Here is a 16,993-nt window from a genome sequence, read left to right as displayed (position 1 = left end):
GCTGCTGCCCTTTCTTCTGCTGAGCCCCGGGAGCTGCTGCTGCCTGCATCCCCGTTTGCGGCCTCTACTCACTGCTGCTTCCCAGAGTCCCTGCTGCCCTAGGCCACTGCAAACATAAGGCTAGTTCACAGGCCTCCTTTTACTCAACTGTCCTGGAGCAGGGGTCACGTGCACGCATACACACAGCGTCATACCTGTTCTCAGACCCAGAACTTCATCAAAAGACACAAAGACATAGATTTCATCTGTCCCTCTCACTCTGCATATCAAAAACACAGCATCTACCTAGAGTTCAAAGAAATACAGGTTTCCAGATGAGGCTCCACTGTTTGCTAACAGTAAACCTTATGGGAGAATCACAACATCTCTGAACCTGCTTCCTTATCTGTATCATGATATTTGTATTATGATATAGATAATATATTTTTTACCTAATAGCATAAAAAGATAGATAGGGTGGATATATGTAGCTGTACTCCAGGTAAATGAAATTTACTCTGTATTGCCTCTGTTTTACACAGTTGTTAGAAAAATCAAAGGAGATAATGTGACAGTATTTTGAAAATAGGCCAGGCGCGGTGGCTGGCACCTGTGATCACAGCACTTTGGAGGGCTGAGGCAGGCAGATCACCTGAGGTCAGGAGTTTGAGACGATGGTGAAACATCGTCTCTACTAAAAATACAAAAATCAGCCAGCTGTGGTGGCGGGTGCCTGTAATCCCAGCTACTCAGGAGGCTGAGACAGGAGAATTGCTTGAACCCGCAAGACAGAGGTTGCGGTGAGCCAAGTTCACGCCACTGCACTCCAGCCTGGGCGACAGAGCAAGACTCTGTCTCAAAAAAGAAAAAAGAAAAGAAAAGGCATTGTTATATATTCTGTGACCCTGACCCAGATAGTCTCTTCTACTCACACACCAGATGGATAGGAAAGGGCCGCTGAGCTTGCTGGATAGGAAGATTTCAATGGAAAGAGGGAGGAGTAGGAAATACTTCGTCCGGAAACTGACCACATAACAAATTGCCCGCTGTTCTTGGAGACAGATTATAAATAAGTCTGTACTTTTTGTTTCTTTGTAATACTGCTTTGCGAGACATAAAAAGAACTTAGGAAGATGAGAGGAAAAGAGAGGAAACCCAATCTTAAGTCCCTGGTTCTCTGCCTAATCCTAAATGAAGAAAATGCCACACTTGAGGAAGGAAGAGTCCGTGCCACAGGCCTGGGTGTCAGTTTCTTTCTAAATGGCAGAGCCACAATGCCTCAGCAAGACATTTTAGAAAATACACTATTTAAAATGGCCTGTGCCATCCCACTGAAGGGAGATTTCCAGCTGATATGTTTGATTGCTCTCAGAGAGACAATGCCAAGATCACAAGGGAGGGTTTCTTACTTTCAAGATAAGATTGGATGTGCCAGCTCTGACTGCTAATTTCATTCCTCTATGGATTCTAAGAGAGAAATGCTAGGGAGAAAGTGATTATATGAAAATCTGCTTTAAGGACTGAGCCTGGAGTCTGCCAAATAGAGAAGAGGAAGACCTGGGCCCACCAAGACAGTGAGAATCAGCCTGAAGGGCCCCCCATTTCTCTTCCACTCTTCCCTGAGACAGAGGATGCCTCCTCTCTTACCTTGCATTATTTCCTGGCAGAAAGTTCTGTTCATTTTTACGTTGTTGGCCTAAATTTAGCTATGTGCCTGTCACATGGTAGGCACTCAAATATTTATCCAATAAATGAAAGAATGAGGAAAGCCAACCTTACAATATGAATTCTCTCTGTGTCATTGCATCTGGATCTTCCTAAGAGAGGGGCTGTATGAATAGCACATTCTTGCAAATGCTTGACTGCTGTAAATCTAACACTAGAAATAATAGGTTAAATGGAGATATAAAAATATAATTCTCTCTCTGTCTGTACAGTGTGTGTGTGTGTGTTTGTTTAGTTTATTTTGAGACAAGGTCTAGCTCTGTTGCCCAAACTGGAGTGTAGTGGCACGATCTTGGCTCACTGCAACCTCCGCCTCCCAGGTTCAAGCAATTCTCATACCTCAGCCCACTGAGGAGCTAAGACTACATACAACAGGCACATGCCACCATGCCAGCTACATTTTTGTATTTTTAGTAGAAATGGGTTTTGCCATGTTGGCCAGGCTGGTCTCAAACTCCTGACCTCAAGAGATCTACCCACTTCAGCCTCCCAAAGTGCTGGGATTACAGGCATGAGCCACCACACCTGGCAATATATATGAGTTTAAAAAGTAAAAAAGGTAGGAAGTAGAAAAGGAAAAATTATGTAAGAAACCAGCAATGTAAAAAAGCATTTCTATGAAGCGGTGCCCTAGGGGACAGGCTGGACACAGAAGAACATAACAAGCACAAAAAAACTGTGCTAGAGATGTAAAGAAGCAGAATAAAGACAAAATTATTCTGTACTTACTTGTTTGTAGCTCGTTTAAAAAACATACACCTAGATAGCAGTTGCTTATCTATGCCTTATAATATTTGGTAAATATTCCTAGGTTTTATCACTACTGGATTGTAGAACCAGCCATCAATCAGTTACAAAAAATTGCCATGGTTTTCTAATAATAAAATTCATCTCCTAAAGCTGCCCAGATTCAGAAGCTTAGAGAAAAAAAATCATAGTGAATCATTTTAAAAAAGAAAATCTCAAAATTTGAAAGCCAAACGTGTGTTTAAAGGCATGCATAAATATGATGGCGTATTTAAATCTCATTATGCCAGTCACATTTGCGTAGTGGCCTATTTCTCACTTTAATCTGAGTGGCACGGCCTAGCGTGGGACTGCACACTGCATTTGGCACCTGCTGACGGAGCAGAAACACTAGACAACCTGTAGCAAGTTGATGCTCTAACAGGGACACGAGAGTCTCGATATCGTCACCCAGTGTACTGGGGACGAGCCTGCCCTTCCCTACTTCGCCGCATGACATCTTGGATAAGTGAGTGTAATTCCATGAGTTGGCATCACTCCCTGGGAAAATCGTGTAGCATCCTTCTTTTCGAGCCTTCCAGAGGGGAAACTATAGCTGCCCGCACCCAACATCAAAGAGATGTTGTGATTAATTACAGTCATGCTGGACACAATCTTTGAAAATGGAGATTTTTTCCATGCTTACTTAAAAGGAGCATACGTTACAAAGGAATTCATGGTGATCTCTTATTCATATATAACAAATACATTCATTTGTATATAGCTGGAGGTGTAGCAGTGCTAGGATAAGGTTTTGCTTTTAGATTATTATTTAAGTGTGTGTGTGTGTGTGTGTGTGTGTGTGTGTGGACTTTTTTTTTCTTGAGACAGGGTCTTGCCGGGATGCCCTGGCTGGAATGCAGTATTGCGATCTTTGCCCACTGCAGCCTCGGCTTCCCAGGCTCAAGTGATTCTTCCACCTCTGCCCCTTGAGCTTCTGGGACTAAAGGCATGCACCCCCATGCCCGGCTAAGTTTTGTATTTTTGTAGAGATAGGTTTCGCCATGTTGCCCAGGCTGGTCTCAAACTCCTGAGCTCAAACGATCTGCCCTCCTCGGCCTCCCAAAGTCTTGGAATTACAGATGTGAGCCACCTCTCCCGGCCTTAACCTGATATTTTTAATAATAATTAAAAATAGATATTAAAAGGCTATCAGAAGGCCAGACACAGTGGTTTATACCTGCAGTCCCAGCACTTTGGGAGGCTGAGGTGGGTGGATTGCCTGAGCCCAGGAATTTGAGACCAGCCAGGGCAACATGGGGAGACCCCGTCTCTACTAAAAGTACAAAACAGGCTGCTGTGGTGGCACATGCCTCTAGTCCCCGCTACTCAAGGGGCTGAGACGGGAGGATCGCCTGAGGCCACTGCAGTGAGCCTAGATCACCATACTGCTTTCCAGCCTGAGTGTCCCAGTGAGACCCTGTCTCAAGAAAGAAAAAAAAAGCCACTGGATCCTGGAATAATGCTGGTAATTTATGACTATAACAAAAAAAAGATCGAAAATTGCCCTGATGTCATAAAGACGTGGTGAAGCAAGACCATGTCCTGGAACAGAAGTGCCCTTGATTGCTACTGTGTTCACAGAACCCAAAGGAGTAAGTCCTGGCGTGTTGAAAGGGGTGCGACACATGAGATCTGTTAGCATCTTCTGGAACTTTCCATGCTGAAAAACAGTGGGTTGTGTCTGGAAACAGCAAGAACAGTGAAAGCCTTTGCTTGTGTTGGGAATTTGGGGGAAACGTAGCCACATTCTAAGTCATTCCTCATTACTTTGGTTTGAGGATGGAAGAAAGGCACTGCATCCAGTACTTGCCTGGATAAAAGGGAAAATTATAGCTTCTGTCCAGATGTTGGGTCTCACAGAGCTGCCAGATGCTGGTCCAAGGCCCACACACTGATGGTGTCATCTGACTTGGACCTGGGTATTTCCGTGTCGCCTAGCCACACTCACAAACCAAAAGTGCACATCAGAAGCCAGGCCCGGGCACGGTGGCTCATGCCTGTAATTCCAGTGCTTTGGGAGGCCAAGGCAGGTGGATCACCTGAGGTCAGGAGTTCGAGACCAGCTTGGCCAACATGTTGAAACCCCATCTCTACTAAAAATACAAAAATTAGCAAAGCGTAGTGCCACACGATTGTAGTCCCAGCTACTCGGGAGGCTGAGGCAGGAGAATTGCTTGAACCTGAGGGGAGGAGGCTGCAGTGAGCCAAAATTGTGCCACTGCACTTCAGTCTTGGCGACAGAGTGAGACTCCATCTCAAAAAGAAAAAAGCCAGAGCAGCATAGAGGCCATGACAGGATGGGGCTCCATGCCTGTCTCCCTACAGCAATGCGTCATACCCACTCTGTGGTTCAGATTTCCCATACTCCAACCACAGGAAATACTGCAGAGATGAAGGAGGGTCCAGGAAGCAGTAAAGAATTAATACAAATTAAAGTGAATGCAAAGGAAAATGCAAACAGATGTGCAATAACGTGGTAGCGCTGTCCCGGGAAACTACCCAGTCTTTCACAGTTCCTCCGAAGCCCAGAATAATCTAAGGGAGAAAAAAGAAGGCAACCCTAAACGTTCAGAGTATTTTTTCCTTTCAAAACACAATCACAGGTACTCAAGCACCCTAAGAAAACCATTTAAATTGTGCAAAAGTGGAATGCATGCAGATACAAGCAGAAGAACTTGATTATGCCATGTATCAATATGGTATCAGATCTTTCTACAAACTTTAAAATATATATTTGTAACATTAGCTAGTAGCTTCTTCCCAAGGTACACAAAGCATTCTACAAAGCTCAACTCATAACGTTTCACAAATTCACATAAGACAGGGAGCAACTAATGTGCAGACATTGCCGCATGGAAGCTCAGAAAGCCTCCAGCTGGCTGGTCAGAATCAAATAAAACTCACTGAAAGACAGAACCGAAGGGATCTAGGCCAACCTCTTTATTTACAGATGGACAAAACAGATTCAGAGGGGTTGAAAGGCCAAGGGCATGCTGTCTAGAGATGAGGCTTTGGACTCCTGGGTTCCTCCCCCAGCCAGTGCCCCCCACTCTATCTGCTCTGACACAGTATTGTGGGGTTTTTGCCCACATCAGCTGATAGCACTTTCAGATGTAATTTCTAGGCCAGGCACGATGGCTCACGCCTGTAATCCCAACACTTTGGGAGGCCAAGGCAGGCAGATCACCTGAGATCAGGAGTTCAAGACCAGCCAGGCCAACATGGTGAAACCCCATCTCTACTAAAAATACAAAAATTAGCTGGGTGTGGTGGCAGGTGCCTGTAATCCCAGCTACTCAGGAGGCTGAGGCAGGAGAATCACTTGAACCCAAGAGGTGAAGATTATAGTGGGCAGAGATCATACCACTGCACTCCAGCCTGGACAGCAAGAATGAAACTCTATCTCAAAAAGAAAAAAAAAGATATAAATTTATCCAGGGCTGTGCTTTCTTGTTTATTGTGAATCAGCTCTCTGGGTGCTTCCCACCCTCAACAACATCACTTCTTTTTAGCTTATCACGGACTTCACAATACTCCCCTTGAACAGCCCATTGGAAAAGTTTAAGCTTAAGGAGTATTTTTGTGGGGGACATGTTTAATGTCAATGATAGAATGCAAAAGGCAGTTTTATCCCAAATTTCACAAATACATACCATGTACGTATACACACGTATACATATATATATATAAACTTGAGTGTGTGTGTGTAAAATCAGTCAGCTGATGCTGTCGATTTTGAAGGTCCTAGCTAGAACATGGTTGTATAAAGATTTTCCCATTTAATTTGTAACCATCCAAAGAGTTAATGAGCATTTTGGAATGTTGAAGCCACCCCTCCCACAAAGGTGCTATAGAAGACCAGGCTGTGAATAGGCCGTGGTCTCTGCCCTTCAGAGGTTCACAGCCTGCAAACAGTGGAGACTATTTGTAAAGCAGAATGTAACCGCGACCACATTTCTATTGCCATAGCAAATGCTGGGTTGTGTGTGCCTCGGATGGCAGATGGTAAGAGCCAGATTGAGTCCACGGTTCTGGACGTGGCACCTAGCCACTGAGACTCTATTACAACACATGGTGCTGAATTTGTCAAATACATACAATATTCAGATCAAATATATGTGCTAGTAAAGGACCCTGAAGTCCCTGCATGTTAACCAGATCTTCTCCAAAGAAAAAGGTCTTCTCAAAAAATTGTGATGTTACAGCACTGGGCCAAAAGTAATGATGGTGTTTATAACCTGCTGCTATTTAAACTCATTAATAATGTACAGTAATGTGCGTTCCAGCTTCTACTTAACTGCTCTTCAAAGGGCTAGAATCACATTTACTACTGTGTTCCATTTAATGTAGCCATGATTAATCTACTAAGCAATTATTTTCCAGTGTCTTTTGGGGGAGGAGCTTTGAGTCGTTTGAATAGGTGTCGTGTTTATCACTTTTAGATCTCCTGAGCAAACTTTAAAGCAAGTACATTTTGGTGTTTTTCTCATCGGTTGCTTTAGTTTACAAAATTTAATTGAAGCGGTTTTGAACAAATGCCAGGCTGTCTTTCTGCTTAATAAAACATTTTAAAAGAGCAGTTAATCTACTGCCTTGCACTTGTACCCAAGAAGTTGCTAAATTAATTTACTGACAAAGAGAATCAATCATCATAAATGGTGTTTAAACAATACTGGGGACTCCAGTGTTGGAATAACATGATTTATTTTATCATCTTGTTGGTGTTGTAACAGGTTAATGGCAGAAACCTCCTTTCGGTTGACTTTGATCGAACAACAAAGACAGAAAAGATCTATGACGACCACCGTAAATTTCTGCTGAGGATCGCCTACGACACATCTGGGCACCCGACTCTCTGGCTGCCAAGCAGCAAGTTGATGGCCGTCAATGTCACCTATTCATCCACAGGTCAAATCGCCAGCATCCAGCGAGGCACCACTAGCGAGAAAGTAGATTATGACGGACAGGGGAGGATTGTATCTCGGGTCTTTGCTGATGGTAAAACATGGAGTTACACATATTTAGAAAAGGTATGTCTGCAAACTATGCTCAGCAAATAGGGAAACATCTTCCAGCCATCACCCAGAGCACTAAGGGGGAAAAACAGCGGCACATGACTGAGTGCCATTCATTATTCCAAGTATCAATATGGAAGTCACATTGGCACAGCAATGATGAATTTCTGCATTAGCAAAGTAGTTTCTCTTTAGTTAAGTTCTATTGTCTGAGACCCTTTTAGTGATTTATGATGTAAACAAACAAGCAATAACATCGTCCACCTGCCAAGCTTACACACTGACAACATTCACAATTACACCTTGAGCATGTAAGTCGCTTGTAAATAATTTCCGTGCTAGCTCTTTCATTTAAGAGAGAGCCTTACATTAGCACAGTTAAAGCCGTCAGCTTTGTGTTCCTGGCAGAGCTTCAACATCATCATAAAAGGCATGTAGATCCCATTTATGCATTATTAACCAAAAGAGGCGATTTTCTTAGAAAGCCACACTTTCGGGGACTCTGGCATCATTCCTTTCTTATGCATATAAAAGGTAAGCATCCTAGCTTAGACGGTTTCATGTTCTTGAGAACTGTGTACAGTATCAAAAATGGAGACTTAGAGGTCCACGTGTGCAAAATGCTAAGTTGAATGCTGTGCAGCTTGGGGTGTTGACCGGGGTCAGAGGAAAGGAAAGGAAAAGAAAGAAAAGAAAAAGGAAAGAACAATCTCCCTGTAATTCCTTTCTTAAGAAATATAATCCACCAAAGATCCTATTCGTGGAATGTTTCATTTGCCTTTGAGACAAACGTTTGCCCTAGAAAACGACTCTGTGTTGAGTTTTGGTAGCTTTCAGACCCCCGAGCACTGCACCACCAGTTCCCAGCAGCAAGCACTACACACCCAACTCGGTGTTACTGCTCCACCCTCCCGACTCAGGTTACACAGAGGAACTCTTGTCACCAAATACATCACTCCTATCCAGGTTGTCACTGTGCTCCCCTCACACCATCGTGTTCTTCACCAGAGGGGCCCTGGAGAATGACTCACCCAAACCTAACCCCTGCACTGGGAGCCATCCCACATAATTCCAGGTGGCCCCTGGACACTCTTCCCGAGAACCAGTTTCAGATCCGAAGCTCACTGTAGGATGCGACCTCTCTTACAGCAGCCCCCTACCTCTGGAATGCTTCCAGCAACCCTCCTGGCCAGTCTGTCCTCTTGCAAACCCACCTGTCTGCTCTTCTTAGCAGAGACTCACCCTTGAGACAATGGCCCACACCTGTTAGATGACAAGCCCCTAAGGCAAAGTTTCCAAGTGGGAGAGGATGATGGCTTCATTCCGGAGCAGTTGTCCCAGTTTAAATTAAGTGCATTACAGAGAAGAGTAACAGAAACATACAGGCGCAACCCTAAAAATGTATAGTAGTGATCGCAGTGGGACTGGGGAACGTTCAGAGGGAGCACAGGAGCCTATCGTTGAGAAGAGCTGCTGTCACAAAATGGCCAAGGCAGTGACCAAGATACCTGGATGCATCCAGGAGGATCAGAAAAGACAGATCTTTCTCCTCCTCTCTCCCAAATCCCTAAAATTAACCGAGACTATTTCCATGTTCTTACTGGGATGGGCGCACTAAGGCAAAACTTACTCATAGCAAAACAAGGAATGTTTTACTCACTACCATCAAATATGACTTCAGATGACTCCAGAAGTGGGTATGAATTCCTGTGAATTCAGCAACGGTCCTAGCTTTCCTTGGAAGAATGCAAACCATTAGGAACAACTCTCAGGACATTGACTACACAACCTGCATGCAAAAATTGCCCCTAGGTATGCCCAAAGAGGAGACTGCAGAAGCTGAAGTCAGGCCAAGGAGAAAGTCCCAGGAGGGCTCGCAGCCTATGCATCCTCCCTGCGCTACTCTTGTTCCATCTGGGTCCAGCAGGGGTTAGAGGAAGCTTCCTCAGAGGGAAGAGCCACCCACGCCCTGTGTCACTGCTGAGCTCGACCTAACCAGCCTGGGATGACCTTATCTCACGTTCGTTGGCCTAATAAGTGACTGTCATTTGTCTTTCTGCAGTAGCTCACAAAATAGGCAGAGTTCATTTTTAATATATTTACTCATTTCCTCATTTAGCACCAAAGCAGTTTGTAGTCCAAAGCATTCTTACTACTCCTGAGATGCAAGTCGGATTTGGTATCCACAAAAAGAAACGGAGACTTTACTGTCAGTACAGATGCCTTGTAACAATGTGCCCGTGTGTATATATATAATATTTCTATTAAGGGCATTTACAGCTTTCATTCACTATGTGATTAATTTCACAATATTTGTTGATGTTGATGCTTTGTGTACACTTATTTATTTTTGGCTAATTTTAGGTCTTTTCTTCCTAAAATAATATTGTGACTGCTTTGCCCTTCCCCCAAACACCCTAGAAATGAAACATGATTTGAGTGGTTCTTCAGTCAGATGAGGGGGGAAACCCACCTTACTAAACAATTGCTAATTATGGATAGGCCTGAATGCCCCATATGCTGTTTTCATCTCAAATTACTGTCTGTAAAGCAGCTTCGATCATGCCTGTGTTATGACTAATCCAGGTCCATTGACAATCTGCTGGTTGGCTATGAACGCCTGGGAAGAGAATGGCACAGTCATGGCAGGCAGCACATTGTGAAGCTCGAGCCACTAATTGCAGAACCCTTCACAATTACGCATCCCAGCAGATTAGGCAGAGAACCGTTAACAACACATAAGGTCAAGGATAACTCAATTAAAATGAAAATCATTTTCTCTAGTGGAATGTTTCTGTGCATTTGTGGTCACTAAATCTGCTTTCGCATCTCCCGTTGACAAACACTGGATGACGGTATGTCTCTCTTTGCAGTCCATGGTTCTTCTGCTCCATAGTCAGCGGCAATACATCTTCGAATATGATATGTGGGACCGCCTGTCCGCCATCACCATGCCCAGCGTGGCTCGCCACACCATGCAGACCATCCGATCCATTGGCTACTACCGCAACATATACAACCCCCCGGAAAGCAACGCCTCCATCATCACAGACTACAACGAGGAAGGGCTGCTTCTGCAAACCGCTTTCTTGGGTACAAGTCGGAGGGTCTTATTCAAATACAGAAGGCAGACCAGGCTCTCAGAAATCTTATATGATAGTACAAGAGTCAGTTTTACCTATGATGAAACAGCAGGTGTCCTAAAGACGGTAAACCTCCAGAGTGATGGTTTTATTTGCACCATTAGATACAGGCAAATTGGTCCCCTGATTGACAGACAGATTTTCCGCTTCAGTGAAGATGGGATGGTCAATGCGAGGTTTGACTATAGCTATGACAACAGCTTCCGAGTGACCAGCATGCAGGGTGTGATCAACGAAACCCCACTGCCCATTGATCTCTATCAGTTCGATGACATTTCTGGCAAAGTTGAGCAGTTTGGAAAATTTGGAGTTATATATTATGATATTAACCAGATCATTTCTACGGCTGTAATGACCTATACGAAGCACTTTGATGCCCATGGCCGTATCAAGGAGATTCAGTATGAGATATTCAGGTCGCTCATGTACTGGATTACAATTCAATATGATAACATGGGTCGGGTAACCAAGAGAGAGATTAAAATAGGGCCCTTTGCCAACACTACCAAATATGCTTATGAATATGATGTTGACGGGCAGCTCCAAACGGTTTACCTCAATGAAAAGATAATGTGGCGGTACAACTATGATCTGAACGGAAACCTGCATTTACTGAACCCAAGTAGTAGTGCACGTTTGACACCCCTTCGCTATGACCTTCGAGACAGAATCACTCGACTGGGTGATGTTCAGTACCGGTTGGATGAAGACGGTTTCCTACGTCAAAGGGGCACGGAAATCTTTGAATATAGCTCCAAGGGGCTTCTAACTCGAGTTTACAGCAAAGGCAGTGGCTGGACAGTGCTCTACCGTTACGACGGCCTGGGAAGGCGTGTTTCTAGCAAAAGCAGTCTAGGACAGCATCTGCAGTTTTTTTATGCTGACCTGACTTACCCCACTAGGATTACTCATGTCTATAACCATTCGAGTTCAGAAATTACCTCCCTGTATTATGATCTCCAAGGACATCTTTTTGCCATGGAAATCAGCAGTGGGGATGAGTTCTACATTGCATCAGATAACACAGGGACGCCACTGGCCGTTTTCAGTTCCAATGGGCTTATGCTGAAGCGGATCCAGTACACTGCATATGGTGAAATCTATTTTGACTCCAATATCGACTTTCAGCTGGTAATTGGATTTCATGGTGGCCTGTATGACCCACTCACCAAATTAATCCACTTTGGAGAAAGAGATTATGACATTTTGGCAGGACGGTGGACGACACCTGACATAGAAATCTGGAAAAGAATTGGGAAGGACCCAGCTCCTTTTAACTTGTACATGTTTCGAAATAACAACCCTGCCAGCAAAATCCATGACGTGAAAGACTACATCACAGGTAAGCACATTTATTCCTCTCTGGGTGCTGGGGGACCATCATCATTAGATTCAGACACAGAATTACTGGTAATGCTTTTTTTTTTTTTTTTGAGATGGAGTCTCACTGTCTCACCAGGCTGGAGTGCAATGGTGTGATCTCGACTCACTGCAACCTCCGCCTCCTGGGGAATCGATTCTCCTGCCTCACCTCCCAAGTAGCTAAGATGCCCACCACCATGCCCAGCTAATTTTTTTAAAATTTATTTTAGTGGAGACAGGCTTTTACCACATTGGCCAGGATGGTCTCAATCTCCTGACCTTGTGATCCACCGGCCTCGGCCTCCCAAAGTGCTGGAATTAGAGGCGTGAGGCACCGCGCCCGGCCCTGGAAATGCTTTCTAAAAAACCTTTATCATTTACTCATGCAAAATCAAATGGCTAACCTTTGAAATGTATTTATTTCTCTATGGAACCATAGAGAAACCACAAAGGGAAAATGAGACATAGTTACGTCCTATTCTGCCTGCCAGTGCCCAAGGCCACAAGTTTTTGAAATGATATGAACTCCAGGCATTTAAAGAAGGGGAACGTGGGGGAGCAAAAGGCATGATGAACTCAAGAGTCCCAACACTGGAGTTCCAGTCGCAACTCCACAGGCTGTGTAACTCTGTTAGCAAGTCGTGTCTTCTGAGTTTCTATTTCCTTAACTATAAAATTGGGATGATAATGCCTAACTTACGGCATAAGTTAATACATGAAATTCTGCAATAAATGATAACTACCTTACGAATGTGTCATGTTGGGTTTTTTAATACATGTGTGAGGTTCTCGTGGAGATGATTAAGGTAGAATCACAGGGTGACAGCATTTCATCCCTGGGAGGTGTGGAAGTCCTGCTTCACCACCATCACTTCAGGACAGTAGTGAAGCCATTGCTCCCATCAGTTGCCTGGACAGTGGATCCTTCCGGCCTCACTTCCGTCTTCTTACATCCGTCTTCATCGCCAGTGCTGCTCTTGCATAGTGACACCACTGCTAGGCACACTGATTTTTCCACGAATGTGGGATAATTTTCAGGGTACAGATTTAAGATGTTTCCAAGTTTAGTGCATGCTACTTTTTTACTTATGCGAGATGTAGAACATCAGGTCCTACTTCTGTCACCACGGAACAACTAGCATGTGAAACAGACAAGGTCCTTGCGAGCACTACTCTAGTTCCCTTTAGTGAGCTGACTTCTTCACTCAACCTCTGCTCCAAGAATTCTGAGTTGTGCTGCTCCTACCCTCCATTCCTGATATACAGTGCCGTAATGAACCCCTCTACCTCATGCATATTTCCAGGAGGAAGGTTCTTTCCTGATGTCTTTTTTGGGTTTGGTTTAAGGTATTTCTGTTTTGTTTTGGCTTGTGTTAGATGCTCCTTTAGGCTGCCTCTTTTCTAGCTCAATATTTGAGATAATACTGAGATGTCTGTTCTCCGTTCTCAAAACAGCTCTCAACAGGTTGCCCTCTGTTCATTTCACGGCTGCTTCCTATCTTTCCAGACTGCCTAAAGCATCTCATATCTCTTCCATGTGAGCCAGCTGCAAGTCCCATCTTCCTGCCTCCTGATTCAGTAGCAGCCTTATTCTCATTCAGGGCTTTTCAGTACACGTCTGCATTCAAATCCCATTATTTTGGCAGTACTTTTAATACTTACGGCCCTCTGATTTTCACTGTTACGCAGACATTGTTCAACGTAACAGAATTTTTGCCCCCAATACTCTAACATTTGGGAGAATGTTCTCCCCAAAATAAGACCCTCCCCAAACTCATATACACTCTCACATACACAAAAATTGTATCATTTTGCATCCTATGTGAACCACTTCGGACTTCTTTCTCCCCACCACTACTACTGCCCCATTGAAAATAGAAAGAATACCACTGGCTTCATAGCCATATGATGCCTGGATGAAGGACCTGCTGGCCTGGCAATGAGGTGAGAGTCTGTGCCCTAGAGAAGGAAATGGGAAAGTGGCTCTCCATCATTCTGACAAGCAGTTTACTACTGGTTATTTAAGGGGTGTTGACGGGGGCTGACTGAAAGGCTGGAAAGCCCACAGCTCCTGAATTCATCCTCTCCTAGCAACGTGGACTGCAGGGAATGCCATAGCAGCACTTTCGGAAAAACATCAAAAGAGAGATGGAACAGCATAAAATATATTAGGTGAAATGCAATTTCAAATTTTCCAGCAATGTGCTTAATATATAAAATAATCTACACCCAACCGTACCCATAAAGCTGCATGCCTGCTGAGTAGCTCTGCAACATTATAACCTCCAGAATAGAATAAAAGCCTTATTCTGCACTTAATGGCTTTTGGAGTCACGTGGCAGTATTTTAAAATACCATCTTAAAGGTTTCCAGGTTCTTTCCCCAAAAAGTTTGTCTCCACCTGTGCACAGTGAGCCTTTGAAGTCACAACTGATGGTAATCAGGACTTCTGTGCCCTTGGCCAGTTTTGCCGGCTTTCAGCATTCATCTTTGATTAAGAATCAACTGTTGATTTTAATACTCTCAATTTAGGGTTTTTATTAATAGAAATTGGGCTGTGGAAATCCGCATATCCTTGGGCAGTCGCTTTTGAGAGCTAATAACGCACAACTTCTATTTGAGACCAGCCCTTACTAACTACAAAAGCAATTTCGTTTGTTTTCTACAAGTCTGTCTCTCTCATGCTGCTCTGCATTGTTACCACCCTGCCGTCGCCGTCGCTAGCAACGGCTGCAAGTTAGCAGGAGAGATGGCTCACCCAGTCTGTCGAGCATCTACTACTCTGCATTTTTCATAGCACTTGACATAGTTCTGCTGTGAAGGTTACCGTCTCGTGTCTAAAAATAGAGAGTAGGTTTAGGTTTGTAGGATGAAGACAAACGTGCTCTTTTTCAGATTATTAATTGTGAAGTTGCATTTTCTTTTTAAGGTAAAAAATTTTAAATTTATGAAAGGACAAAACAAACTCCAACACCTTTCATTTTGAACATTCTTCTCCTAGATGTTAACAGCTGGCTGGTGACATTTGGTTTCCATCTGCACAATGCTATTCCTGGATTCCCTGTTCCCAAATTTGATTTAACAGAACCTTCTTACGAACTTGTGAAGAGTCAGCAGTGGGATGATATACCGGTAAGAAACAAAAAGAAGAACTAGGAAAAGGTGATAAATGGCTTGTGTCTTATCTACCCAGATCAAATCAAACTACCCTTGTGAAAACTGTACCAAAGACAGTTTTTAATTTTTTGACCCTTAGGGAAGAAAAACAACACTTCCTCTGCATTTCTGTTCAACAAACCAGAGACCTGTTAAACAGGCTTGAATAGGTTTTCGGCAATGCTAATGAAAACAGAAGAAATGCAGAAGCTCACTTTTGAGTACCGGGTTTCTGGAAAGAACCCCATGAAAGCACATCACATATATGGCACTCGAGACCTGAAGGCGAAAACACAAACAAGAGGGCAGCGAATTCGTATTACAAATTAGCAACCCTCAAACAATACCACAAAGTTCAGCTTCTTTAAAAATTAACAGTGTTTCATGGGAAAAGATCAAAAATCAAAATAAATGTCCTCTGGTAAGGCTCCACCTACAACCAGGTGGGTTTATGGAACTTTCCTGAGAATAACATAGATACAGGGGCCTGTAACCATTACAAGAAATCAAAGAAATAGAATAGAAAATTGCAAAGTCAAAGCTGCCACCTCAGAAAGTGGCACTTCTAATCCCCACCAGTCAGAGATCAGCAAGGAATGCACAGCCAAACACCAGAATTTCTAGCTTACAGTAAGAATAATTAGAGCTCAAGAAATGGGTTACCCCCATGATCATAAGGAGAAGACAGTGCAGAGTTTCTTAGGAAGTTTAATTCCCAACCCCGCCTTGAGCAATTGCATATCATTTCAATGAAAACAAAGAGAAGAGGCAACCACGGTTAACACACACACGCAGGCAATATACAGCACCAGTACCTATTTTTTGTTGTTTCATACCTAGTATAAAAGAATTCCTTTTTCATATTTATGAATATAGTCATGTGCTATGTAACATTTTAGTCAATGATAGACCTTGTATAAGGTAGTGATCACATAAGACTACACTATCACATATTTTTTTTAATTGAGATGGGGTCTCACTCTGTCACCCAGACTGGAGTGCAGCCTTCACCCGGACTCAAGCAATCCTTCCACCTCAGGCTCCCAAGTAGCTGAGACTACAGGCACATATCACCACACCCAGCTAAGTTTTTTATTTTTTGTAGAGATGGAGTCTCACTGTGTAGCACTGGTTGATCTTGAACTCCTGGGCTCAAGCGATCTTCTGCCTCAACCTATGAAAGTGCTAGGATTATAGGCATGAGCCACCGGGTTCTGCCAACACCATGTTTTTACCGTACCTCTTCTATGTTTAGATACACATGTGTTTACCATGGTGTTACAGTTGCCTGCACTATTCAGAACAGTCACACTGTACACAGGTTTGCAGCCTAGGAGCCATAGGCCATACCATACAGCCCAGGTGTGTAGTAGGCTGCACCGTCAGGTTTGTGTAAGGGCACTCCATGCTGTTCACACAAGGACGAATGGCCTGATGACACATTTCTCAGAATGAGTCTCCATCCTTAAGCAGTGCATGCCTGTCTACACTGACACAGTGGCATGAAAGCATACCAAAGTTTCCTAATGCATTTGAACATGTACCTCCTAATTGTGTATGACTTTCCAACATGCCTGAAAACACTTACATCTAACTATACAAATGGTCTTGCCAGCCCTTTTCCTAAGCAGCCTTTTAAATATGGTTCAAGTTCTCTGTCAAGAGAAGCGCAGCATAAGGACAGCTTAGGGAATCGTGGGCAAAGACATTGAGGCTGCCCCAAGTGCAGAAAAACAACTGTTTCTCTCATTGCCGCAAATGAAACAGATGTTTTCATTTGGGAAACAATGGCCAAACATCTGGTAGTAGAAGAAATGGCTGAGT

General features: G+C 43.7%; 1 protein-coding gene across 38 annotated transcripts in view; it reads left to right on the top strand.

The window, feature by feature from the left end:
• TENM3 (teneurin transmembrane protein 3) overlaps positions 1-16,993 on the top strand; it is a 651,969-nt gene that overhangs the window by 630,873 nt on the left and 4,103 nt on the right. For all 38 annotated transcript variants that reach the window (XM_035292578.3, XM_078366209.1, XM_078366208.1 and 35 more), the window contains 3 exons: positions 7,227-7,523; positions 10,382-11,993; positions 15,015-15,145. In XM_035292578.3, the coding sequence (XP_035148469.1) occupies positions 7,227-7,523; positions 10,382-11,993; positions 15,015-15,145 (2,040 nt within the window). The remainder of the gene's footprint in view (positions 1-7,226; positions 7,524-10,381; positions 11,994-15,014; positions 15,146-16,993) is intronic.

The sequence above is a fragment of the Callithrix jacchus genome, chromosome 3, assembly GCF_049354715.1.
Source record: "Callithrix jacchus isolate 240 chromosome 3, calJac240_pri, whole genome shotgun sequence".
In the NCBI taxonomy this organism is placed as follows: Eukaryota; Metazoa; Chordata; class Mammalia; order Primates; family Cebidae; genus Callithrix; species Callithrix jacchus.
Note: the sequence above shows the minus strand (reverse complement) of the source record. Positions and strands in the feature narration are given on the sequence as shown.